General features: G+C 44.7%; 1 protein-coding gene across 6 annotated transcripts in view; it reads left to right on the top strand.

Annotated features, from left to right (window-relative positions):
- The window catches only part of H6PD (hexose-6-phosphate dehydrogenase/glucose 1-dehydrogenase), a 35709-nt gene extending 14985 nt beyond the window's left edge, over positions 1-20724 (top strand). For all 6 annotated transcript variants that reach the window (XM_073656923.1, XM_073656926.1, XM_073656924.1 and 3 more), the window contains 3 exons: positions 13398-13515; positions 14237-14506; positions 16570-20724. In XM_073656923.1, coding sequence (XP_073513024.1) covers positions 13398-13515; positions 14237-14506; positions 16570-17921 — 1740 coding nt within the window. In that variant the 3' untranslated portion in view covers positions 17922-20724. The remainder of the gene's footprint in view (positions 1-13397; positions 13516-14236; positions 14507-16569) is intronic.
- The last annotated feature ends 7190 nt before the right edge of the window (positions 20725-27914 follow it).

Here is a 27914-nt window from a genome sequence, read left to right as displayed (position 1 = left end):
GACTTGACCGTGTGGAAGACAGGGTGGTGGTGGCTAACTGACTGGAAGCATTATCTGCTACCCAACCAATAATCTTTTCACACTGCTCTGTGTTCAATAGTGGTGTTCTTCGGTCCTCTATTAATTTGGACAGGAAAGTCGAGCGAGAAGATGTGGGTGTTTGTTGTAGTACAATTTCAGCTTGCCCACGGCCTCGGACTCTGCATGCACCATCACGTCCAGTTCCCTGTCCCTTGCCACGCGCCTTGCCCATTTTAAATGGAGGACAATATCTTCCATGCTCTCTACAAATGGCTGAATTTGATCCGTGTGACGGACAAACCACCTTTTTAAATAGCTGGATTTTTAGCGCTGTAATATGGAAGGGCCTGTCTGTGTTCTCTGGATTGCTTTTTAAGCAAATAATCAGGATTAAGATAAAAAAAAATATTCCTGGCCCCTGATACCTGGGGCTATTTCTACAAATATCTGTAAAAGCAGCAGACAGAACTGGAATGGACCCTCTTGCTATGTGCATTGCAGTCTGCTATATACCCTGCCTGCCTGCCTATATACACTGCCTGCCTAGCACTGATATCTCTGCAGATGGATTAGTCCTCAGAAGGACTGTTAGTTGAGATGGATATGTAGAGCATCTTGTAGAATACCTACACTCAGGGCCGGTGTCAGCACCCGGGTAAGTGCCGGGGCCCTGAGCAGGCGGGGGGTCCACTCACCGTCGGGCACCCCGCCGCGCTATGGGACCCCTGAGCGGTGCGGTGCCGGTGTCAGCGCCCGCTTCCCTCCGTTTGCTCAGGGCCCCGGCAGCCGGCACAATACTTACCTCTCCCCGTGCCTCCGCAGCAGCTCCGGTGTCTTCCCCGTCCTCTGACTTTGACGTCTCAGGTCAGAGGGCGCGGTGACGTCGTTACACCATGCTCTCTTCTGAGCCATCACAGCGCCGAGCGGAAAGATGCCGGCGACGCTGGAGTCCGGAGCAGCGGCAGCAGGTGAGAAGTGAGGTGAGTATTTGATTTTTTTTTTTTTTTAATGTATGGAGGCATGGGGCATTATATGGTGGGGGGGAAACAAGTGACATCCTGCATGGGGCATTATAAGGGGGGGGGGTGACATAATGCATGGGGCATTATAAGGGGGTTGACATAATGCATGGGGCATTATAAGGGGGGGTGACATCCTGCATGGGGCATTATAAGGGGGGTGACATCCTGCATGGGGCATTATAAGGGGGTGGGGGTGACATCCTGCATGGGGCATTATAAGGACGTGGGGGTGACATCCTACATGGGGCATTATAAGGACGTGACATCCTGCATGGGGCATTATAAGGGGGGGTCACATCCTGCATGGGGCATTATAAGGGGGGGTGATGACTCGTCCAGGGGATGGGGAGGACTCGGCGCCCGGGCCTTGTTGTTGGTTTTGGGGGATGTCGCGGTAGTCGGCTCCCGGGCCCGTACCCTGGGCCTCTCTTTAAAAGAGTGGATAATTATATGAAAGCTCGTGACGCCACCTGTGGTGTCTGGTGAGGATCACCAGCGCTGCGGCAGCCCGCTGAGGCCGTTGTTAAGACAGCTTGGGTGGTATAGCTCCCCACAGGTGGAGCTAGGCCTCAGGGCAGCGTGGATGTAGGGATGCAGGACAGGGGGGGACCCAGCCGGGTCTGAAAAAGGATAGGCAAACACACAGTTCACTTCAGTACCTTTTACTGATGGAAGTCCAGGCACACTCCAGAGCACTGTAGGGTGAAGGGTGCATGTCAGGATCCTCCCCAATGAATGGGTTTTGGGCCTCCTGTTTCTTGCCTTTGTGTAGTAAGTTTCTGACCTGCCTGTAGCTAGCCCTAACTTTGTCTCTGTCCTGCACCGGCTGACTTTGTGGTAGGGCCTTCTCTTGGAGGACACGCTCCCAGCTTGCGGGGCCTCTGTGACTCCTGGCTCTGGTATGTATCAGCTCTTGGGTGATCCTGGGACCTGAAGTCTTCCAGGGGTCTCCAGTTGTCTCTACAGGGGGATATACGGCCCTGAAGACGCGGACCCGGTGTCCGGTATATGTTTTCTGGTGTGAGCTTGTACAGCTCCTCTGCCCCCAAATGCTACTCACTCCTCTAGCCTTCGGCCTCGCTCGAGGCCCTCACTAGGCTATACACACTAGCGGCAGCTTACCGCGCTTCACCGCTCTTATGGCGTCGGCACGCCTTGGGCTCTAACTGAGCTCCCGGAGTCTAGCTTGCAGGAGCCTCGTGCTCCACTGCTGAACTATTAGCTGAGTTTTCTGGACTAGACTGAGCTCCACTGCAGGCTGACCTCTCTCAGGCTTCTCTACTGCAGGAACTCTCTCACAGACTAGACTAGACTGAACTGCCTAGCTCCACCTTCCCTTTTTATATCCCTATCCGGGCTCCCTCTGGTGGTCTGAGGTGTAAGGTGGAGGTGTGTGTATGCTGTGGGGGCCTCTTGTGGAGAAATCCATTCATGCACCCCTCTAGGATCTGTGGCACTCTTGCGTAGCAGGGGTGCCACATTCCTCCCTAGCAAGGCTCAGCACTCCCGGGCTAAAATACATTTTAAAACAACAATATAACATGAACTATAACAATCTTCCCTTTATGGGAGGCACATTCTTGAACGTTGCATATAACATTAATAAGTAATAAATAGATATACGTATTGGAATAAACAACCTAGAAGTCCAAGTCTCTTCCGGAGAGGTTTCTCAAAGGGGCACTCCAGGAGTGCAAATATTTACAAAGAAAAGTCTTTGGGCTGCACATAGTCCTCAGCCACAGAGTTCTTAGGTACCCATACGGGTAATGAGAAGTAAATTGGTAAAGTGTCCATATCATTTGAATTGTCCATTAATGAAGGCAAAAATATAAGTTAAATGCATATAAAAAGGCAATGAATACATGTCAATATACAAGATAATACAGTAATATACAATACAATGCTATATAATACCCCAGGGGTAACTATCTACACTTGTCAAAAGTTTAACTATTTTACTCAGTGTATCTGACAGGGGGTTGACCTATTGTACTACATGTAGACCTACGTGGTACTGGGATGCGTGAGGCACTAGTATTTGCACTACCTCCCATTCTGTCAGTTCTGAGTGTCGGGTTACTGCAGGGTTGCCTTAACCTCTCTACAGGACTGGCAAGTATACCATTGGCTGGGCCTTCTTGCTCTGTTCCAACCGGGGATCCTTCTTCCGGGGATCCTTCTTCCGGGGATTCTTCTTGAGCAGGCTCTTCTGAAGCACTTACAGGTTCTACTTGCTGTGGAGGGTCTTCTGGCTGTTGAAAGAAGTGGATCACAGGGATTATTACTGCTCCTCCTAGTTGAGGCCAATCTGCCTGGAAGTCTCCTAAGTCAGTATGGATTACTGTTTCTTTAGGTTCCTCCAGGATAATGAGAGGCACTTCTTCTTGGGGCTTTAGCAGGTCTGGACACAACTTCAGATGGTCTCTAGATACCGTTGCAGTCGTTATTCCTCCGTCTTTACTAATTAGGCAGGTTTTCTTATTATCAAATCTTGAATTCAACACAGTGTAGGGTTCTCTTTCCCACTGGTCATTAAGTTTGTGGTTTCTTCTCTTCCTTTTTAACACTACTTCTGGTGTGAAGGGTTCTGATGGGGCACCTCTGTTGTATTGAGCTTCCTGCTTGTCCCTCACCCGAGTGAGACTGTCTTCGACACAAGCTTGTACTCTTCTGTACTGCTCCTGTCTGGTCGTGTCCCAGTCCTCAGTGGTCACATCTGTTTCTGGTTCTACAACACCGAGCTCCAGGTCCATGGGCAACTTTCCTGGTCTTGCTCGCATGAGATATGCTGGAGTGCAATTGGTGCAACTTACAGGTATGTGATTGTACAGATCTACCAGGTCAGGTAGTAGGTCTGGCCACTGGTTCCTCTCCTCAAGTGGTAAGGTCTTCAGCAGGTCGATGACGATGTTTTTCATCTTTTCACAGAGGCCATGGGTTTGTGGGTGGTACGGTGTAGTTCTTATCTTCTTACACCCGTAGAGATGGCAGAACTCCTTGAACAACTCAGCCTCAAAGGCCGGGCCTTGGTCCGTCAGCTCCTGCTCAGGGTATCCATGGGGCCTGCAGAAACACGCGTGGAACGTTTTTGCTGCTGTCTCTGCCGTCAGGTCTTTGGCGGGGGCGACAACCAGGAACCTGGAGTAGTGATCCACCATGGTCAGGGCATAGGAGTACCCTGACCTGCTGGGTGACAGCTTGACATGGTCCAGGGCCACGATCTCCAGGGGTCGAGTCGTCTTGATCGGTTGCAGGGGTGCTTTCTGGCTGCTGTAGTCTTTTCTTCTGAGCCTACAGGGTCCACAGTTTCGGCACCACTGCTCAATGGAGCTGCGCATTCCTACCCAGTAGAATCGACACTTCAGTAGGGTCTCTAGCTTTTTCCAGCCAAAGTGCCCCGCTTGATCGTGGTAGGCTTCCAACACCATCTGGATGTCTGTCTTGGGCACTACTATCTGCCATACCATCTCATGGGTTTTTGGATTGACATACCTCCGGCACAGCTTCTCACGGTAGATAAACAGCCGGCTTCTCTCGTTCCACAGCTGCTTTGCTTGCAGAGACTCTTCCTTCTCCAGGGAGGAAGCTTCTTGGGTTATCAGCTCATTGATACGGCTGACAACCAGGTCACTATCCTGGGTCTCTTTCCAGCTGTGGTGAGACAAAGGGTTTAACGTCTTCCCACGCTGCCTCCTGTAGGCTCGTTGCTCGTGGATCATCCCATTCCGGTGAAAGGCAGGTAGCTCAATCTCCTCCAGGTCATCCACTTCTTCTTCTGTGTCTGACTGGTGAGGCATCCTGGACAGGGCATCGGCGTTGGCGTTCTTGCGGCCCGCCCGGTACTTAATTGTGAATTGGTAGTTTGACAGCCGAGCCATCCATCCCTGATCCATGGCTCCTAGCTTGGCTGTTTCAAGATGGGTCAGGGGGTTATTGTCAGCGTAGGCAGTGAACTTGCCGGAGGCTAGGTAGTGCTTGAACCTTTCAGTGATGGCCCAGACCAAGGCCAGGAACTCTAACATAAAGCTGTTATAGTTCTCTGGGTTTCTCTCAGTCGGGCGGAGCTTCCTGCTTGCGTATGCAATCACTTTCTCTTGGCCATTCTGCTTCTGACTTAGGACAGCTCCCAGTCCTTCATTGCTGGCATCAGTATACAGCAGGAACGGTTGGCTGTAGTCAGGGTAGGCTAGGATCTCGTTGCCTGTCAGGATCTCCTTCATCTCTTGAAATGACTCGGCTTGCTCCTTACCCCAGTAGAATGGGCGATTCCTGCCTTTGGGGGACTGTCCTACCAGGAGATCTTGCAGAGGGGCTGCTTTCTTAGTGTAGTCTTTTACAAACCTCCGGTAGTATCCTACTAGTCCCAGGAACTGACGCACCTCCTTGAGATTCTTCGGCTCCAGCCATTTCTGGATGGCAGTGACGTTCTCCGGATCCGGTGCTTCCCCTTCTGGACTGACAATATGCCCCAGGTACTGTACCTTCCTCTTGAGCAGGTTGCACTTTGAGGGCTCCAGCTTCATCCCATACCGGGATAGTGACTCAAATACCTCCGCCAGGTGCTTCAAGTGGTCCTCATACGTCTTGGAGTACACTATCACGTCATCCAGGTATAGTAACACAGTCTCGAAGTTGCGGTGTCCCAGGCAGCACTCCATCAATCTCTGGAACATTCCAGGGGCATTGCAGAGTCCAAACGGCATACTGTTGAACTCGCAGAGTCCGATGGGGGTGGTGAAGGCCGTCTTCTCCCGATCCTCCTCAGCCACAGCTACTTGCCAGTACCCACTAGTGAGGTCAAGGGTGGAAATTTAATTTGCAGACTTTAAGACAGCCAGGGATTCCTCAATACGTGGTAAAGGGTATGCATCTTTATGTGTAATGCTATTACTTGTCTGTAATCTACACACATTCTCATGCTTCCGTCCTTTTTCCTGACTAGAACTAGGGGAGCTGCCCAGGGACTACAGCTATCCATTACTACCCCTGCCTTTCTCATGTCGTGCAACATCTCCTTGGCTTTCTGGTAGTGTGCTGGTGGTATAGGCCTGTAGCGTTCTTTGATGGGTGGATGATCACCTGTGGGGATGTGATGTTGTACCCCCTTAATCCTCCCAAAGTCAAGTGGGTGCTTGCTGAATACCTGCATGTCTTCCTGAACCACCCGGTGTACACCCTGCTTCTGATGGGCAGGAGTGGTGTCTGTCCCAACATGGAGCTGTTGACACCAATCCTCCATCTGGGTTGCCGGGTTATTATCCTCCACCTTATCTGGGGAGGTCAAGGACTCCGCCGTACGAATGGAGTTGTTATTTACAGCATGTAACTTGGCAACAGTGGCATAGCGTGGTAATCTGACCTCATCTTCCCCATAGTTGAGAAGACGGACGGGCACCCTACCACCCTACCATTGCGTACATCCACTACCCCTCTGGCAGTCAAGAGTGTAGGTCTGTGCTCTGAGCTAAGGGGTTCTACTACCGCCTGGTAGCTCTGTCCTTTAAGACCTATTGCTGCTCTACACCAGATAAGCATTTCACTCATTGGGGGGATCACAATGGGTATTGGGTCTGTTACCTGCACATTACCAATCTCACCACCGGATAGCTTTACTTGCTGCTGGTACATCATGGCCCGGATCTCCTTTTGAATCGCTCTTCTCTGCCCCGGTCTGGCGGCGTTAGCGAGCTGTTGGAGCAAAAACACCACTTCCTCCAAACAGTTACCAACAATGTTAGTGCCTAGTACCATATTTAGTCCTGAGTCATCAGAGACAGTCTCTACCACAATGAGTCCCTGGTCCTTCAGCTCCATTCTCCCCACCTTTACCGTCACATCCTTAACCCAAACTAGGTTAAGAGGGAGGCCATTAGAGGCATATACTGAAAAATCTGGGTTCGGGGGTTGGAGACTGTCCATGGACCAGTATCTCTTGTAAAGGACATCAGGCATAATTGTTACCTGAGATCCAGTGTCCAGCAGGGCAGGTATCGCAATGCCGTCCAGGATTATGGACCGGAAAGGGCTTCCTCCCACGTACCTGCTGTGCCAGTCTGAGGGGCCTGCTGAGTCTATTCCTGGATGTTGGCCCTCGGACTCAGGGTCTTCTCGTTTAAATGACAGCTCTGAATGGTGTGACCTGACTTGTGGCAGCGGTGGCGGACAGGGTCCCTCGGTGGACAGCGTTGATCGCTGATCCTCCCAGGGGGTGGCGTTGTCCTCTTCCTCCTTCTCATCCAGGGGACATCCTCAGGGCTGTCGGCTAGCAGGATCCTTCCTTCCTCCTCGGGCTCCGTCCGCAGCTGCAGGGCACTCAGTTCAGTGGTCAGGGTTTTGCTCAACTGACGCACTTCAGAGCGCAGGCTGTCCAGCTCACTAGGGGACGTTACTTGCACCTTGGCTTGAGCAGCCACCGGGGAAAAGGTGGACGCTGCAGGCACTGGGGTGGCCCCACCCTGGTAACATTGGATAGCAGTTGTTTCCAGGGGCTGCATTCCTTTTATAGCCATGTCCTTAAGGGTGTCAAAGGTGGCATCTGGATGATCCAGGGACCACCAACGCACAGTCCTGCTCTCCTCTTGGGACCTCAGTCCCCGGACAAACTGTTCTTTCAGCATTTTATTTTCATCATTGATGCTTGTTGGACTAACCTGTTTCAGAGGCCGCAGGGCCCCTTGTAAACGCCAGGCATAGTCCCGAACACTGTCCTCCGATTGCTGAGAGCAGTTGTAGAACCTCATCCGGAGGTCTGTCTCAGTACGATTTTCAAAGACAATCTGTAACTTTTTAAAGATTGCGGACACTGACTCTTGGTCTGCGGTCGACCAGGTTTCTACTTCTCGCTCCGCAGCACCAGTCAATTGTCCTAATACAACAGCGGCTGTTTGCTTGCCTGTCATAGAGTACATGTCTAGTATACCGCATATTTTCCGTTTAAATCCAGACAGGGTATCTGGTTTGCCGCTGTACTGGGGGAGCCAATTCGCTCCAGGGATGTACGGTAGGGTCATGGGTATGACAGGGGTTACAGGCCCTGCTGGTGGAGCGGCTGCTTCGGCCTGCTTGGCGCCGAGCTCGGGTTGAACATCAGGGCGGTTAACCGGTATTCCGGCGTTGTGCTGTTCCTCGGACATTCTGGCGCCCCCCTAGCGAACCATTGCCTACCTTCTTTTCTTCCGGTAGGCCGCAGCTCCGCAGGTAACGGTCTTCTTCAGGACCGTGCGTCACTTGCGTCCTACATAAGAGCGTTCAGCGACTCTCCTTCCAGGACCTGGCGCTTCCTGGTTTAACGTCGAGGCATGGGGCGTGTCCGGGGCTTCGCGCGCTTTTGCAGGTACGCCTCTCAGTTTCCCGCGGTTACGCCCTTCTTCCCGCTCGGCGGCCCAACAATGGCGGCAATCTTCGATACAGTTTAATACACAGTATTTGATTAAAGGCGCACAGTACCCGGTGGCAACGGACATAACACGTCGTCTTTGCAGTGGGCACAGAATCCTGTTTGTGATGCCAGGAAAGAGATGACGCGCCCAGGGGATGGGGAGGACTCGGCGCCCGGCCTTGATGTTGGTTTTGGGGGATGTCGCGGTAGTCGGCTCCCGGGCCCGTACCCTGGGCCTCTCTTTAAAAGAGTGGATAATTATATGAAAGTTCGTGACGCCACCTGTGGTGTCTGGTGAGGATCACCAGCGCTGTGACAGCCCACTGAGGCCGTTGTTAAGGCAGCTTGGGTGGTATAGCTCCCCACAGGTGGAGCTAGGCCTCAGGGCAGCGTGGATGTAGGGATGCAGGACAGGGGGGGACCCAGCCGGGTCTGAAGAAGGATAGGCAAACACACAGTTCACTTCAGTACCTTTTACTGATGGAAGTCCAGGCACATTCCGGAGCACTGTAGGGTGAAGGGTGCATATCAGGATTCTCCCCAGTGAGCGAGTATAGGGCCTCCTGTTTCTTGCCTTTGTGTAGTAAGTTTCTGACCTGCCTGTAGCTAGGCCTAACTTTGTCTCTGTCCTGCACCGGCTGACTTTGTGGTAGGGCCTTCTCTTGGAGTACACGGTCCCAGCTTGCGGGGCCTCCGTGACTCCTGGCTCTGGTACGTATCAGCTCTTGGGGGTGATCCTGGGACCTGAAGTCTTCCAGGGGTCTCCGGTTGTCTCTACAGGGGGATATACGGCCCTGAAGACGCGGACCCGGTGTCCGGTATATGTTTTCTGGTGTGAGCTTGTACAGCTCCTCTACCCCCAAATGCTACTCACTCCTCTAGCCTTCGGCCTCGCTCGAGGCCCTCACTAGGCTATACACACTAGCGGCAGCTTGCCGCGCTTCACCGCTCTTATGGCGTCGGCACGCCTTGGGCTCTAACTGAGCTCCCTGAGTCTAGCTTGCAGGAGCCTCGTGCTCCACTGCTGAACTATTAGCTGAGTTCTCTGGACTAGACTGAGCTCCACTGCAGGCTGACCTCTTTCAGGCTTCTCTACTGCAGAAACTCTCTCACAGACTAGACTAGACTGAACTGCCTAGCTCCACCTTCCTTTTTTATATCCCTATCCGGGCTCCCTCTGGTGGTCTGAGGTGGAAGATGGAGGTGTGTGTATGCTGAGGGGGCCTCTTGTGGAGAAATCCATTCATGCACCCCTCTAGGATCTTGCGTAGCAGGGGCGCCACAGTGACATCCTGCATGGGGCATTATGTGGGGGGGAACAGCGTGCGTGGAGTATTATGAGGGGGGGGACAGCATGCGTGGAGCATTATGTGGGGGGGAACAGCCTGCATGGAGCGTTATATGGGGGCCAGTATTCTGTATGGAGCGTTATATGGGGGCTAGTATCCTGTATGGAGCGATATATGGGGGCCAGTATCCTGTATGGAGCGTTATATGGGGGCTATATATAGATTATATATATATATATATATATAACAGACCAAAAGTTTGGACACACCTTCTCATTTAAAGATTTTTCTGTATTTTCATGGCTATGAAAGTTGTACATTCACACTGAAGGCATCAAAACTATGAATTAACACATGTGGAATTATATACTTTACAAAAAAGTGTGAAACAACTGAAAATATGTCTTATATTCTAGGTTCTTCAAAGTAGCCACCTTTTGCTTTGATGACTGCTTTGCACACTCTTGGCATTCTCTTGATGAGCTTCAAGAGGTAGTCACCGGAAATGGTCTTCCAACAATCTTGAAGGAGTTCCCAGAGATGCTTAGCACTTGTTGGCCCTTTTGCCTTCACTCTGCGGTCCAGCTCACCCCAAACCATCTCGATTGGGTTCAGGTCTGGTGACTGTGGAGGCCAGGTCATCTGGCGTAGCACCCTATCACTCTCCTTCTTGGTCAAATAGCCCTTACACAGCCTGGAGGTGTGTTTGGGGTCATTGTCCTGTTGAAAAATAAATGATGGTCCAACTATATGCAAACCGGATGGAATAGCATGCCGCTGCAAGATGCTGTGGTAGCCAAGCTGGTTTAGTATGCCTTCAATTTTGAATAAATCCCCAACAGTGTCACCAGCAAAGCACCTCCACACCATCACACCTCCTCCTCCATGCTTCACGGTGGGAACCAGGCATGTAGAGTCCATCCGTTCACCTTTTCTGCGTCGCACAAAGACACGGTGGTTGGAACCAAAGATCTCAAATTTGGACTCATCAGACCAAAGCACAGATTTCCACTGGTCTAATGTCCATTCCTTGTGTTCTTTAGCCAAACAAGTCTCTTCTGCTTGTTGCCTGTCCTTAGCAGTGGTTTCCTAGCAGCTATTTTACCATGAAGGCCTGCTGCACAAAGTCTCCTCTTAACAGTTGTAGAGATGTGTCTGCTGCTAGAACTCTGTGTGGCATTTACCTGGTATCTAATCTGAGCTGCTGTTAACCTGCGATTTCTGAGGCTAGTGACCCAGATAAACTTATCCTCAGAAGCAGAGGTGACTCTTGGTCTTCCTTTCCTGGGGCGTTCCTCATGTGAGCCAGTTTTTTTGTAACGCTTGATGGGTTTTACAACTGCACTGGGGACACTTTCAAAGTTTTCCCAATTTTTTTGACTGACTGACCTTCATTTCTTAAAGTAATGATGGCCTCTCGTTTTTCTTTACTTAGCTGCTTTTTTCTTGCCATAATACAAATTCTAACAGTCTATTCAGTAGGACTATCAGCTGTGTATCCACCTGACTTCTGCACAATACAACTGATGGTCCCAACCATAGGCGGATTATAATGAGGACGATCTGGGCTACCGCCCGGGGCCCGAAGCTCCGTGGGGGGTCCATGGCCAGATCGCCCTCATTATAATGTTTTCTGCAGAGGCTGAGGCAGGGGGACCGCACTGTACCATTAGACGCTCGCCGGCCGCATCAGGGAGACAGACCTGCCCCCTGCACGCTGTGTGCTGCGTCTCCAGGACTGACATCACACAGCGGCGCCTGGAGCTGCTTCTCTTCACCCTGCCGGAGAGGAGCTCATCAGTGGATGGCGTTAAATAGTTAATCTGAGGTCGGGCCTAGGGCAGGATGTCTAGAGTCTCAGTGAGGAGGGGGCTGCAGGACGCTGTTCCCCTCCTGATCAGTTCACAGGGATGCCTTAGTGTCAGGTCGACGGCTGCTCTGCTGGGGCTCTGTGCGACTTATTGCCAGAGTCTGACCTTTGCTGCAGATCAGGTCGCGCTGTCAGTGCCAGGTCATCGGCTCCAGTGTCACCAGATCTGCAGGAAAATTCACAGTCCTGCAATAAATCACACTGAGCCCCAGCAAAGCGACCACAGACATCAGCATACAGGATCCTTCACTGACTGATCAACCCTGAACCTGCAGGACGTCATATACTATACTGCTCCATATATAATATGTGAGGTCCTGTAGGCAGGTCCAGGTGTGATCAGTACAGTGTATATCTTTGTAGAAAAAATGTCATCCAGTATACAGATTAATGTACGGTATACTGTGGTACAGACATCCGATGGGATATAACAATGTGTATAGTATATAACATCTGATATCTGTATCACAGTATTTCGTACTAGCTATTGAATCTTTAAATGAGAAGGTGTGTCCAAATTTTGGTCTGTACTGTGTGTGTGTGTGTGTGTGTGTGTGTGTGTGTGTATATATATATATATATATATATATATATATATATATATATATATATATATATATATATATATATATATATATATATATATATATATGTGTGAGCATGGTGGCGCGAGGTCTGATATAGATCTGATGACGCTGTGCGGCCAGCCAATAACTGTAATGCCACAACCAACATGGCTGCGGCATTACAGTGTGTGGCAGGCCATCCCTGCATGTTCATTGGCTCTATTAAGAGCACCAAACATGCAGGGAGAGACCCGAGCTCCCGCCGAGCAACCCCGGAAATACTCGGCGAGCACCGAGCATCTTGAGCAGTGAGATGCTCGGCTAGCACCGAGCAGTAGCGAGCATGGTCGCTCATCACTAGTAATGATAGAAAGGCAACAACGATCAGCAAAAAATGCAGGACTCGTTGCATGCATTTTTTTACGTAGGGTAAAAAGAAAAACTATTTGGGTCGGTCAATGGTGAATAAAATGCCATAAAAAAGCGTCAACCCACAACACGTGGTTAGTGACGAGCTGTCACTTTTACAGTAGAGATAACAAACCTACTTCAAAGGGTTGATTGGTAGTTTCATATTGATGGCCTATCCTTAGGATCATATCAGCGGGGCTGCGACACCCGGTATTGCTCCGATCAGCTGCTCCCGATGCTGGCGGCCGGATGTGCTCAACTGCACAGTGGCCACAGCGGGGTACTGCATATCTACCCCTATTCATTTGTGTAGGGGCAGATGTGCAGTACCTGGCGGCAGCCACTATACAGTTGGTGGAGCTGTGATGTGCAGCTCCGCAATTAATCACATCCAACCGGCATCAATATAAAAGAAGTGGATCTGTCCTTTTACAGAAATCCTGTAGAAAAGCATGGTTATGTTACCCTCTTCCCCTTCAAAATAAAACTGTTTTTGGTGCACATAGCAGTCTAATATGTCCACACGCTTTCCCCATTCTCATGCTCAGTAACTTGCCATCAACTATTTTTTTTTTTAGTTCAGGGTTCCTTTAATTAGCTTCATGTCAGCACTATACGTGCTGGAACTTCCTTTGCCCTCACTTTCTAGCATGCATTGCCCCTATCCTGATCCAATGCCGTGAACTAAAATCTCACCTCTCTCTTATGTCTGTATACAGTTTGACAGACAGGAAACCAGGTGCAGACAGACAGGGACCCTCCCCCATCTTGCAGTAAAACAGCAGAGATTTATTTCTGTTCTTTACTTACAAGTCATTTTTCTGTATTTTTCTGTAGACAGTTGAGCAGATTCTTCCTTTCAGACGTCGGCACCAGAAACGCCTCGATCCGATATGGAACAGACACCATGTGGAGAGGGTGGAGATTGTAATGAAAGAAACCGTCGATGCGAAAGGTATTTCTATTTATTTGTCTTGTTTCAGAAAACGATTTATGGAACTTCTGAGCGACAGACGTTTTCGACCCAATAGGTAAAGTCACCAATGTAAACCGTGGCCAGAATTGGTTGTGTAATAGACCAGGCAGACCGGTCCAATTAAAGATCAGTAAAAAGATTTTTAGGGGATAGAAACAGCGCCACTCTTGTCCATGGAATGTATGTGGTATTGCAGTTTAGTCCTAGTCATAGCAGCAATACCAGACACGACTTTCTGTGAGCAATAGATTAATTAACCGTACAAGTAAAGACCATTGAGCAATTTGTGCGCACAAATGAGAGGCGACTGAATACAAGTTGATTGTCGCTCGTCTATTGCGTCATTCACTCGGGCCGACAAAACTGTGTGGACCCCCCCCCCCCCCCTCCCCGGCTGCAGTTTGCTTTTTTTTTTTTAAAACAAACTGGTCTTTACTCAATCTCCCCTGGTCCATCGCTGAGTCTCCAATCACTGAGCTCAGTGGCTCTACTCCAGTTGATGGCACGAGCTGCTGAATTCACAGTGTCGACGTGACCGACATTAATTGACACCAGGAGCAGCGGTGGAATCTTAGTGTGGGACCCGGGGAGGGTGAGCTAGGCGCTTTTTTAAAACAAATTTCAGCAGAGGAATTGGGGATTTCTGAAACCGGAAAACTGGTGATAAGATCCTCCATTCTCTCTTCTCGGTGGTGCACAGGCCGTACCAGCTTTTATGAAGAATACGGCGCCATACGGGACGTTATCCAGAACCATTTGACAGAAATCTTGACCTCGCTGGCGATGGAAGTTCCTCGTAACCTCAGTAACTCCGACGACGTCCTGAGAGCGAAGCTGGAATTACTGGGCTCCCTGCAGTCTCCGGAACACAACAGCGCCGTCATTGGTCAGTATCAGAACTACCTGCCGCAGGTGAGGGAGGAGATGGAGAAAAGCACAATTTTTTTTACCAACACACAGACATTTGCAGGTGAGTTGCTGTTAGAAAACAAGACATAAAAAGTTACCTTATCTAAAGGGGAAATCCCATCTCCAAGATCCTATCCCAATATGTAGTAGGTGTAATAATATTAGCAGATACCTCCAATTAAAAATGTAGTATAGTTCTTAGGATTAGCTATGTCTATTTCCTCATGTGCAGGCATTAGTTATCCATGGTTACGACCACTAGCAACTAGCTAACTGTCTTTATATCAGTGGTCGTAACCATGTATACCTAATGCCTGCACATGAGGAAAGAGACAAAGCTAATCAGAAGAACTATATTACATTTCTAATTGGAGGTATTTGCCCATATTATTATTATTGCACCTACTACATATTGGGATAGTGCCTTGGAAATGGAATACCCCTTTAAACGTACATTTACACCACACCACAAACTTGTGCATGGGGACAGTATAATGGCTAAAATCTTATGCTAATTCCTGATTAATTTGCCAAGAAGGACTACGTAGTTCTGGCTGCTTTTTTCAAACAAGTGCTATGTCTGTGGCCACTAGGACAGTAGTGGTGATCGCTCTTGAACTTTTCAGCACAATATCTGGGCTGAAGTAAGATTTGCACCGTACCCTGACCCAGCACCACCTATTTTGTCTCAGCTGGCTGCGCTAAAATTTTGTCACTTGTCATATTGTTTGATGCCCGATTTCTGCTATAAACACTTCAGTCAATCAGGGCATGAGTCTTTTTGCTGAGTTTTTGGAGCGGAAACCGAGCGAGGATGGTTTGGAGAGTTTTCCTTCAGTTCTTCCTCCAACTCCCCAAAAAGCTCAGTGTGAACATAGCCTTAATTTTAGATGAGGTTTTTTTTTTCTTATTTCCCTCATAGTGATTTTTCCATTGTTTAGTTTGGATCTGCTTCAAAGGGGTGACATGTACTTTTTTTGTTAGTTTTCTTTCTCTTCCTTTTAGACATTTTTCAAAGCCACTTCAGAATTAAAAAAAAGAAAACAAACAAAAAAAACGAAACTTTTTTTTTTCATACAACAAAGTGAATTTGTATTAGAAATTAATAAGAAGAGTTTCCAAGTATTTTTTTTCGTTAGGTTCTGTGCCCACGGCATCTTTTAAACACCAAGCTTTTCCCAGACAAAGCTGCTTTAGGATAAAGCCAGCAATTGTTTTCCGGAAGTGGCTCCTCCATTAGTTTTGTTGTTGTTCTTGTAGTGACTCCGCTGCAGATGTCTTTACTCTATACTGTGAAAAAGATGTCGTGTAAACATAACTTTAAGCAGTTTTTAAGGAGGATTTTGGCGCTGATCAGGTCCAAAAATCTTTGTGAACATAGCCTTACTCCTGTCAGTGGGGTGTGTTCCTTTGTCGCCTAACACTGATTACACCATCACCATCCCTATTGAGAAGGGGAATAGTTATTCTCATTTGTCAATTTATTCAGATATTTTCATAAATAACGACTTAGCCGTAAAAATCAGACCAAGATCGGAACACAGTGCACGGACTGGCTGGTGGCTCTCCTGCGTGACCAATTCATGTATTTCTATGCCGCTGTCACGCTCGGGTCAGGAGATCTACCGGCCAGTCCTTGCACTGCGTTCTGATCTCGGTCCGATATATACGTCTGTCCTACAGCACCCTAAGAGTCGGAGTACTAGAAAAAAATAAATCTCCAGTATTTAATTGGGAATGTAGGTACAGTGAAACATCTCTGAAAGGCCACCTCTTTGAGAAGACCACCCTGATACGGACCAGATTTTGATTCTACCATATATTATGCATAATTCTCCTCTTCTTTGAAAAGCCCCCTCCCAGACGACCATTTTTTCATTGCAAAATGGTTGGTTGTCTCAAAGAGGTTTCACTGAGGCTATGTGCACACAGAGTTTTTTCAGGAGTTTTTATTGCGGAAACCCTTCAAATTCTCCTCCAAACTTCTTAAAAACCTTGAATTTTTACTCCAAAAACTCAACAAAAAGACTCCGTGCGCACAAAGACTACAACAGACTTGTCCAGAGAGATGACCGTTTTTCTTTTATTGTGCTTGTGTTTTGACTCTTCATTTCCATTTTGAAGGTGTCCTTATTTATATTGACAATGCTCGATGGGAAGGAGTGCCATTTCTCCTAGTATCTGGCAAGGACTTGGATGAGAGGACATCTTACGTCAGAGTGGTCTTCAAAGATAATTCTTTTTGTGTCCAAAAAGAATCGACGGAAGAAACTGTAAAAAGTTCATGTCAACCCAAACAGATAGTCTTCCATATTGGAAATGGGGCCCTCAATTTTCCAGCTGTTCTAGTATCACGGGGTCTATTCAAGCCAAATCTTCCCTTAAGCCAATGGAAGGAAGCATCAGAACTCCCAAACATCTCGTTTTTTGGCCAGCCTATCTCTGATTATTATGTGTATCGTCCAATTCAAGAAAAAGATGCTTATACCGTGCTGATATCAAATATCTATCGTGGAAGAAAGGGCTCCTTCGTCACCACCAAGAACCTTCTAGCCTCTTGGAAATTCTGGACTCGACTTCTGGAAACTGTGAACAACGAGACGCCCAGGATCTACCCAGGAGGAGCCGAAACCGGGACTTTGCTGGACTTTACAATAGAACAGAGGGGTCTACGTTTTGTTATAAATGAGGACGTTGAGGTTATGGGTATGGACCAAAAAACAAATGCATTTGCTTCTGCCCAGTCCATTTTCCTGGGAAACACCATGGTGTCTAACTGGGCAGAGCCGCTGATACAGAAATTAGCACAAGACATCCAAACTGCCGCTGAAGAGGCAGTCAAGAGCAAAGGAACTTTCCACTTGGCCCTTTCTGGAGGCTCCAGTCCCGTTGCTTTGTTTCAAAGGATGTCTAAGCACCATTACGGTTTCCCCTGGAAAAATACTCACTTGTGGATGGTTGACGAGAGGTGCGTGCCCTTCACAGACACGGACTCTAATTTTGGAAACCTTGACAGGCATCTCCTGCAGCACGTGAGGGTCCCCTATGTAAATATACACCCTATGCCGGTGCACAGGAACCAGAGACTCTGTGCCGAGGAGGACAAGGCAACCGAGGAGTATGCACAAGAAATATCTGCTCTCTTGAGCAATTCCAGCTTTGACCTGGTGCTTTTGGGCTTGGGTAATGACGGACACACAGCTTCCATCTTCCCTGGCTCTGATGGCATCACAGGTGATAAACTTGTGGTGTTCTCAGAAAGTCCACTAAAGCCTACAAACCGGATGAGCCTTAGCCTTCCACTCATTAACAAAGCCAAGAAAGTAGCCATCCTTGTACTGGGTAAAGGGAAGCATGATATTATAACCCTGATCAGCAGAGCGGAGAGTAAACCCAAGAAATGGCCAATATTTGGCGTAAATCCCGCTTTTGGCCAGTTGGTCTGGTATATTGATTATGATGCTATGTTTAGATGAAATACCTTGATGATCTGATCCCCAAGTGCCTTATACGTGGTCTCAGGGGGCTTACCTTCTGGGACTTGATTCATCTACATCTGGGATTAACCTGCCTTTTAATTCCCCATTCACACATATAACATTAGTGATCACTGAAGCTTTTACTGCCTTTTTTATTCTACTTTTACATGACTTATCCCTGGAATTAATGTGATTTATTTTTTTCCTACCTTCAGTGAGGGATTACGCACACAGGGGTTATGTAGTTTTTGAAAAGTATAACATAAAACTGTTCTAGAATATCACCTCTATAAGAAAACAACCCCTTTTATCCGGATCAGATATCCATTGGGAAATCCTTAGTTCCACCTTATATTCTGCATATGTTCCGTCTTCTTTGAGAAGACCTATGTGACTTCTTATAAATGCAATTTTTGTTGGTCATCGCCAAGAGGTTTTATTGCATGTTATTCCGTCCATCTCCAATATTTATGCTACATGTTGATATGTTTAGTGTTTTAAAGATGAGGATGTTTAGGCGCTGTTTAACCCCCTTCTTGCTTTCCACCATAAATATTGGGCATACGTATGCAGCAGGCTCAGGATGTGAGCCCGCATCATACACGGTGGGTGCAAGTTGTAGTATGATACCTGTCTCTAACAGCAGCGATTGGCGCTAGCTCCGATTGCTGCTGTTTAGCCAAATAAATACTGCAACATTTAAGTGGTGTCATCCGGTGTGGGCAAGTGTTCCGTTGCCCATGTTTCTTCCCCCATAACACAATCGCTGAATGGTTCCTGAAGGCCTCCGTCACCTTTTCTTTGTACTCCCATGAAGCCGTTTTTTTTATACAAGCAGGTTTAAGTTCCTTGAGTCACCTTCACACATTCAGTTTTTGGTCAGTGTTTTACAATTTGTAAACCAAAATCAGCAGTGCAAGAATCAGAGGAAAGTATAATAGTAACTCGTTCAGCACTAAAATACTAACCAAACACTGTATGTGTGAACGTGGTCTTAGAGAGACTAAATATAGAAACTGGTAAAAAAAAAAAAAATCTTAGAAAATATGTTTGAAACATCCCCTACACTATTTTCCAAATGCAAAAATAAAGGAATTAAAAAAGTAAACATACTTGGTATCCCCACATCTGCAAAAGTCCAGAAGTATCAAGTGAATTAACCCATATGCTAAAAAAAAATAGAATTGTAGCGCTAGATTTGCATTTTTTTTCTTGTCTCTGCACCTCCCCTAAAAATGCAATAAAAAAAGCAATCAAAATATGTTCTGTTCTCTCACATCTCAATAAACAGAAGAATAGTAAAGTTACCGGCCTCTGAAAAATGGTGAAACTCTTGTAGATTTTTCAAAAAAGTTCATTGAATAGGTGAGAATGTATTGTCGTAAGATCTTTCACGTTAGGAATTTATTAAAAAGTTTGATACAGAAGTAGAATTTCCTGGAATTTATTGATGTAACTTTTATTTTATATTTAAAAGTTGTTTCTCAAACACAATAATATTTGAACATTTTGTCTTCACCTCCAGAATTGATGAGCAAAAAAGAAAAAAAAAATTCGCTGACTGGCCAATAAAATACATGAGCCAAATCTAAGTATATAATAAAGTCTGGAAGGTGTAACTGCTAAACGTCATTCATGATATGGCATCGTGGCTGTATTCAAGTATATGGGGATATGTCCTCCAAGGATGTCTAGAGATCTGCAAGAAAAAGCCGAGGGGGACGTTCATGTAAGACCACAAAGATCCTAATCCAGCAACTAAAAATGGAGATGAACAGCATCCCCAGTGAAGAAGCAAGCCTTGTTCTGCCGTCATAGCCATTTTTTTTTACATTATGGCCGTGGATCAAGTCCACAGATGTAGAAAACAGTAGTTACTACTTTTTAAAAATCTGCAGATTATTTTCTTCTTTGCGTTACATTTTCCAGCAACTGGGGTGACCCCAGCTGAAACCCCCCCCCCCCACTAATGAAAATTTGTTACGAATCTATAATAAAACAATATTTATCTTACATCTTACTGTTCTTTGCCGGTTTATGGCCCATACATGTGTTTCTACGAATGTTTATTTGAAATGGACCACTGAATGTTACTGAATGACTACTGACTATCTCAGATATTATGTAAATTGTCAATGGTACGATTAACTTAAATGGAATGTGTCCTTAGATAATGACCTATTATTTAAATCAAGTTTTTATGTTTAAGTAAGTTTTAGATTTTTTTATTGTTTTCTATAAAAAATATATAAATATCATTGTCAATTTTCACAATGGCCACTAGGTTCTAATATTAGATTTATACTTTATAAGACTTTTCAGTTGTCTCATTATCATCACAGACAGGATTATTATGAAAGTCAACAGTCCTAAATGCAGTAAATTATGAAGGATCCATCATTGACAATAGGAGACATCATGCTCACCTCCTCCTCCTGTACAATGACTGATGACCTCAATATACAGTAGATAACACAGGATCCACCATTCACAATAGATTTCACAGCTCACCTCCTCATCCTGTACAATGACTGATAACACCTTTATATACAGTGGATAACACAGGATCCACCGTTTACAATAGGTGGTTACAGCTCACCTGCTCCTCCTCCTGTACAATGACTGGTAACACCTCTATATACAGTAGATAATACAGGATCCATCATTCACAATAGGTGATGTCACAGCTCACCTCCTCCTCCTGTACAATGACTGGTAACACCTCTATATACAGTAGATGACACAGGATCCACCATTCACAATAGGTGATGTCACAGCTCACCTCCTCCTGTACAATGACTGATTACACCTCTATATACAGTAGATAACAGGATCCACCATTCACAATAGGTGATGTCACGGCTCACCTCCTCCTCCTGTACAATTACTGGTAACACCTCTATATACAGTAGATAACACAGGATCCACCATTCACAATAGGAGACCTCACAGCTCACCTCCTCCTCCTCCTGTACAATGACCTTTTTCCTTACTACAACGTGCTCAGATTGGAAGTTCAGCAGCTTTTATACAAAAAGACAGGAAGACAGGGCCTGAGCCGCACTGCTGCTGCTAATCTCTATATGTCCGACAGGAAGTATGAGTCTAATATTAGGCCTAGTCCTTTTTTTTTCATCTAAATTTTGATCTGAAAAAAAAAAAAAAAAAAAAAACTATCAAAATAAAATAAATACATTTAATTTGAAAACTTGGTTTAAAGTTGATTTATTTTTTTTTTTACAATTTCACGTTTTGTTGCTATTTGGAAGGAATTGTAATGAAAAGCTTGAATTGACGATGATGCTTGAACTAGCCATAGGGGTACGTTTTCATAGTATTTACATCACAAACTTTTACTGAATTGTATTTTGTTTTGTCTTTTTTTTATTATTAAATAATTAAAAAAATATTTTACAGAAAAAAAGTGACGAACCATTTCTAATGTTTGTGTATTTTTCCAAAATAAATTGGATTTTTTTTTGCTGAACTGAAACTTGTGAATTTATTCTGTATTAGGAAGGATGTTTCTTAGTTTCATAGTTTTAAGGCTGAAGATGGGCTTAAGTTGATCGCGTTCAATATTTAGCCTAACATGTTGATCCAGAAGAAGACTAAAACCCCACCGGGCAGACATTAACAGCTCCATATTAGGGGGGAAACTCCTTCCCAGCTCAAGAGGGCAATCAGACTAGTTCCCTGGATAAAAGTCCCAACACAGAATCTAGTATCCATAACCTGAAATATCATATTTATTGAGATAGGCATCCAGACCTTTCTTGAATTTTAGAAGTGAATCAACCATTGTATAATCCCATAACTGTGGTTTTCCAGGTTTATGAAAGTAGCACTTGGGAGGGGAACACCTACCCTGATCTAGCGCTGCTGTGATGCTAAAGTCTGACACTTGTGAACAGCTGCCAAGAGGGTTAACCTGTCAAGCCAATGACCTCCAGATCTGCCTTTTTCAGACCCTCTTTGAGGGAAAATGTATTTTTTTCTATTTATATGCATGTATTTGGGGCTAAAATACATTTTTGCAATTGGGTTTCATTTAAAAAGTTTCAACAGTAGCTTTTCCAGGCTCTCTGTTTCGCTGCACATTCAACTTTGATGGAATCTGTAGTTCTAATTCAGCTGAGAGGAGCTCAGAAAAAGACAGATAAAACAGTTACAAACTCTCCCATCATACTATCATTTCGGGCTCACTGATGGTTTCTCAGATAACTCATTCTGCAGCTAGCAATAGGCAATGTAATACAGAGGCAATTAAAAAGAAAACGGTGACAATTTTTTTTAATGAAATCCAATTGCTAAAATGATTTTTTATCCCCCAATGCCTGAATTTAAGTAAAAAAAAAAAAAAAAAATTGTCCCCAAAGACAGACAATCCCTTTAAGCCCTCCCAGAAGGCTTATTAAAGGGATATTCCGAGTGGGTTGCACTATGCAGTTTACATAACTGTCAATCACCTCTATGGAAGTTTCGGAAACATCATAATGCAGTCCAGTACGCCAGTTTTATAATTTTACTAGCTTCATCTTTTAAATTACTAGCTCAGCCATTTAATACCCCTTTAAGATAAACAGAAGAATATTAAAGTTACCTGCCTCTGAAAAATGGTGAAACTATTGTAGATTTTTCAAAAAAGTTCATTGAATAGGTGAGAATGTATTGTCGTAAGATCTTTCACGTTAGGAATTTATTAAAAAGTTTGATACAGAAGTAGAATTTCCTGGAATTTATTGATGTAACTTCTATTTTATATTTGTTTCTCAAACACAATAATATTTGAACATTTTTGTCTTCACCTCCAGCATGACAATACACAGCAACACCACATGTTTAAAGTCTGTAGCCAGCACTAGAGAATCCTCACAGTGCGCAATGTGAAGATTCTCAAGTTTGCAGTCACATACAGTGACTACAGATTTGTAGCCTAACACAAGTCAACCCCTTTAAATCCTCCTTAAACAGTGTTTAATTATTTAACGTGTAACCATTGTTTTACTTCATAAATCAGTAGTACACATGAAAATAAGAAACTTTATAATCTGCTAATTTCTCCTCCTGGACTGATCTTTCACTCTCAGTCAATGGGTAAAATCTGTATTCAGACAAGACAGATTTTCCCATTACTGAGATGGGATCTTTTGAGCACCAACTGTCATCTCTGAAGAGTGGAGGGGGCGGGGCTAGCGGAATACTCAGACATTCCACAGCAATTCTTCTGAAATGACAGTTACATTTTAAACAGTTTAACCACCGTTTAGCGGCAGCTCCGCCCCTATTCAGTTGAGTAGGATTTGGGCTGCAGTTCTCTTTTTAGGGCCACTAAACAGTGTATGGAGCTGAAAACAGCTGATCCAGGTAGCGGACCACCACTGTTCTGATATTGGTGACCTATGTTAAGAACAGGCTATCAATATCATAGTATTGGTCAACCCGTACATGACTCATACACATATCTCCCCACCTAATTTACATGCGGCTTTATAAGAATGCAATAATAAGTTGAATGCATCTAAAATGGAAGCTTTGTCATTAAAAGGGTTTTCCCAACATCATAAACTATTACAATTGAAAAAGTACTTGTAATGTACTGCTTATTAGAGGCGCCAGTAAGCTGGGGAGATTGTGAGCTCCTGAATATTTATGTTGAGACAAAGCCATTAAAAATTCCTTCTGACCAGTTAGAAAGACATAAATTAAATTTCTCACACCAGTGGGGAGACTTTACCCTTAAAGGGCATCTGCCACTAGGACGAACCATCCTAAGCCGTCTGTATGGGCATGTAGGTCATATGAAGCGGAATAAAATGTCACATAATCCCAAAATTGGCCCTATTGGCAAAGTTGAAGCACCTGGGAGTGGAGGGGGGGGGGGGGGTATTGTGGCCTCAAATTTAATTTAATACTATTGGCGCAACTCAGTTCACCCTGCATGTGCAAAATGGACAGATATAGAGAAGGTCTGGTTGACTCCTGTAACTTTGCGCATAGGTTCGAATGCTTCTGGGCCCTATGTCCTTCATTAGGGATGTCTAGAGTAGATGTCCCAAAAAGTTACCCCTCTCCTTCCTCTACCATTCCTACTTCCATGACAGTCTCATGTTAACAATGTCTAAGTTCTGTCACCAAGAAAACCTGTTTAAATAATTAAAAAGTTATGTCTCTTAGAATCTTGACATCGACGCAATTATGGTGACCCACAGAATAAAGTCGCATATCATTTTTACTGGAAAGGGAATGCTGTAAGAACGAAACCAAAAAGGATGGCAGAATTGCCATTTCCTGTGTTTTTGCTACATACATATTACAAAAACATTTTTTACACTTATGAAAAAAAAGGTTAAGTGCAAACCCCCCCCCATCTATATACAGTATATTGCATTTTATATTTCCTATTGACGCCCCTCTCTAAGAGGTTGTATATAGTTAGAAATACATAACTGCTTCCTAATACATGGGTAGTCACTAGTCAATATTGCAGCTCTATGAACAATTCATCTTAGAATACCACCACTTACACTTGCTAACCACAAGGTGGTGCCGGCATTCCAGGTTGCAATGTATTCATGTGATAAACTTTTGTAACACTTTCTCAGTAATATTTTACAAATATACACATTGTTCAATTGTTATTTTTCCATTAAAAAGACACTGTATCCAATCTGGGATTATTAAAACATTTTTGATTTAAAAAAGAAAAAAAAAAAGATTCCTAAGAACTAAAAAAACAGTAGATAAGTTACAGGTGAGAACTAGAAGTCAGATCCAGATCCTGGAGTGGTCCAAATGGCCCAGTAATATACTCACACCAGTAATATAAATGGCACAGTACGTAGAAGTCCCTATTGAGGTGGTTTGAAGTTTTTTTTTTTCAGTGTTTCTTGTATGGTACAGTAGACTTACAGTGTTTTTTTTTTCATTTGTACTAAAAAATGTTGTGGCTAGTTGTTGGGGGTGAAATGTGCTACAAAAAGTCCATTATTTTTCAGTTTTATCACACTTCAAAACCTTGGCTTTGTTTTTTTCCAAACGCAGTGCTCTAATGGTGTTTTTTTTCCATTCACTTTCACATAGGTTTCTCTAATTTAAAAAAAATGCATGACAATCATACCGCAAAAAAAACTATGAGGGTGATTCACCATTGAATTTGGACCTTTTTGGTGATGATTTTTCTGTTTTAGCTGTTTTTTTTTCCACCTAGTTTATTATCTGTATTGTGTTGTTGTTTTTTTTTTTTTGTTTTGTTTTTTTAAAGGGTTGTCTGGGACTTTAACAGTGAAGGGCTATCCTTAGGATAGGTCATCAATGTCTGATTGGTGGGAATGCAACACCCAGCACCCCCGCTGATCCAGCTGTTCCCGGTGTCAGCAGCGGCCAAAGCTGCTCAGTAACGGAGCTGCACAGCTCCGTTGACTGTATAGTGGCTGAGGTTGGCAACTACACATCTGCAACCTATTCAAATCAATGAGGTGGATGTGCAGTACCTGGCTGCAGCCACTATTACGTCGACGGAGCTGTGCAGCTCCATAGCTGAACAGCTGATTGGTGGCAGTGCCGGGTGTCGCACTCCCATGATCAGACATTGATGACCTATCCTAAAGATAGACCATCAATATTAAAGTCCTGGACAATCCTTTTAAGCCACTTTTCTTTTTTTTTCATCAATGTGGGCATAGTTAGCCAATTTCCAGATGTTTTCACCTCATTTCATGATTTGCAACTTTTTAAAAAGTCAACATTGCAGGTATTGCAGGTTTAAATACTAATGTTTGTCATTTTAACCCCTTCTCGACCTTGGGATTTTTCATTTTTGCGTTTTCGTTTTTTTCTCCCCTTCTTCAGAGCCATAGCTTTTTTTTATTTTTCCATCAATATGGCATTGTGAGGGCTTGCTTTTTTCGGGAAGAGTTTTACTTTTGAACGACACTATTGATTTTACCATTTAGTGTACTGGACAAAGGGAAAACAATTCCAAGTGCTGTGAAATTGCAAAAAAAAGTGCAATTCCACAATTTTTTTTTTACTATGTTCACTATATGATAAAATTGACCTGCCATTATGATTCTCCAAGTCATTATGAGTTTGTAGATACCAAACATGTATAGGTTCTTTTTTTATTTAAGTGGTAAAAAAAATCCAAAGTTTGTAAAAAAACATATATATATTTCGGTGATGGCTTATTTTTTCCGCACCGAGCTGACATTTTTATTGATACCATTTTGGGGTAGATACGATGTTTTGATCGCCCGTTATTACAATGTTATGGCGACTAAAAAACCATAATTCTAGAGTTTGATTTTTTTCTCCTTATGCCGTTTAACGATCCAGTTAATTCTTTTCTATATTGATTGGGCGATTCTTAACGAAGCAATACAAATATGTATTTTAACTTTTTTTATTTTATTTTGAATGGAGAAAAAGAGGGGTGATTTGAACTTTTTTAAATTTTTTAATATTTTTAAAAACATTTTTCTCTATTTTTTACTTTTTTCAATAGTCCCCTTAGGAGACTTGAAGCTGCGATCATCTGATCGCTTGGGCTACACTTAGCAGGGCTTCAGCCCTCTAGGTGTAGCAAAATCATCTCCTATGAAAGCCAGCCACAGGCCTGTGTTCATAGGAGATCTGGAGTGACCAGCACTGGGGTCTCATGCAGACCTCCGGTTGTCATGCCAACTCATCGGCGCCCCGCGATCAAGTGACAGGGGCACAGATGTGCGGGGTTTATGATGCGTTTCCAGCGCAATCGTGTTAAATGCCACTGTCAGAGATTGACAGCGGCATTTAACATGTTAACAACCTGCAGGTGGATTGCGATTCCACCTGTGGCTGTTAGGGGCACATCACAGCTGATCAAATCGTCTGTCGTGTGCCGGAAAAGATGCTGGCTCACTCCCGGAGCCTGCATCAAATGCCGGGACACGACCAATGATGTATCTATATGTCAAAGGTCGTGAAGGGGTTAAAGGATTGAGTGAATTTGACCCTTAAAAAGGTGAAAAGTCTAAAAAAAAAGCCCACAAAAATGCAACATGAAATTTGTGCAAAGTTCATCATACTTTGTGCACCTTTTTGATAAAATTGGTATAAACTCCCCCAGCGCCAGCGCAAAAAGAAAAATTACACAGAAAAGTGACTTAAATAGGACCCTTGGTAAAGACTATAAAAATTAGCGTTAAATAAAAAAGACCATATCTCTGGAACCTTGTGGCGGATTTAAAAAGAAAAAAAAATGTGATTACTCTCGGGGGTAGAAGGAATAAAATAAATGCAAAAATTGGACACTTTTGACTCGGTGATGGGTTCACTTTAAATAATGTAACTGATGAACTAGAGCATATGTGTGAAAAAAAAAAAGGCTAAAAGAATAATAAGTGCTGCGGACGCTACATGGGACATAGTGCAGTGAATGAGACATGTTTGGATTTAGACTACTTCTCTTGGTGGGGTTTAGTTAGCTCAGTATATAATATTTCATCAGAAGGATTACAAATTCAGTTTGACTAATCTGACTTTAGATGATGAAGTAAACATGTAGTTATAATGTGCAGTGATGGATGCAACGTCTACAAATTCCCCTGCAAATAATGTCACCAGTAGACAGAACAAAGCAAAATGGGCTGCCAGATCCCAAATCCTCTGCTGGCTGAGAAGTGACAGTAAGACAAAGTGGTCTATATACAAATGAGCGCAGCGTAATAACATCGGCACAGGCTGGAAACTGGATGTTCCTATGATGGCATTAAATGAACCACTGCTGCTTCCACCACACTGCGAGTCCAGGCTGAGATTTAGCAGGTGTTGTAGCAGAGCTGCGATGATTGTCGTGCAAGGATTTGGCTAAACCTTGTGAAATTCCGAACATTTTATTGAGGTGTGACCGATGAGCAGAAACAGGGTGGAGGCATGATATATTTATACTGGGAACCTCGGCTTTGGAACCACCTAAATGACATAATAGAATTGTGTAACTATCGATTC

The sequence above is a fragment of the Phyllobates terribilis genome, unplaced genomic scaffold (assembly GCF_046119375.1).
Source record: "Phyllobates terribilis strain yellow unplaced genomic scaffold, ASM4611937v1 Scaffold_12__6_contigs__length_324123572, whole genome shotgun sequence".
NCBI classification, from domain to species: Eukaryota; Metazoa; Chordata; class Amphibia; order Anura; family Dendrobatidae; genus Phyllobates; species Phyllobates terribilis.
The sequence above is the reverse complement of the archived record's forward strand: the minus strand, read 5'-3'. Positions and strand labels throughout refer to the sequence as shown.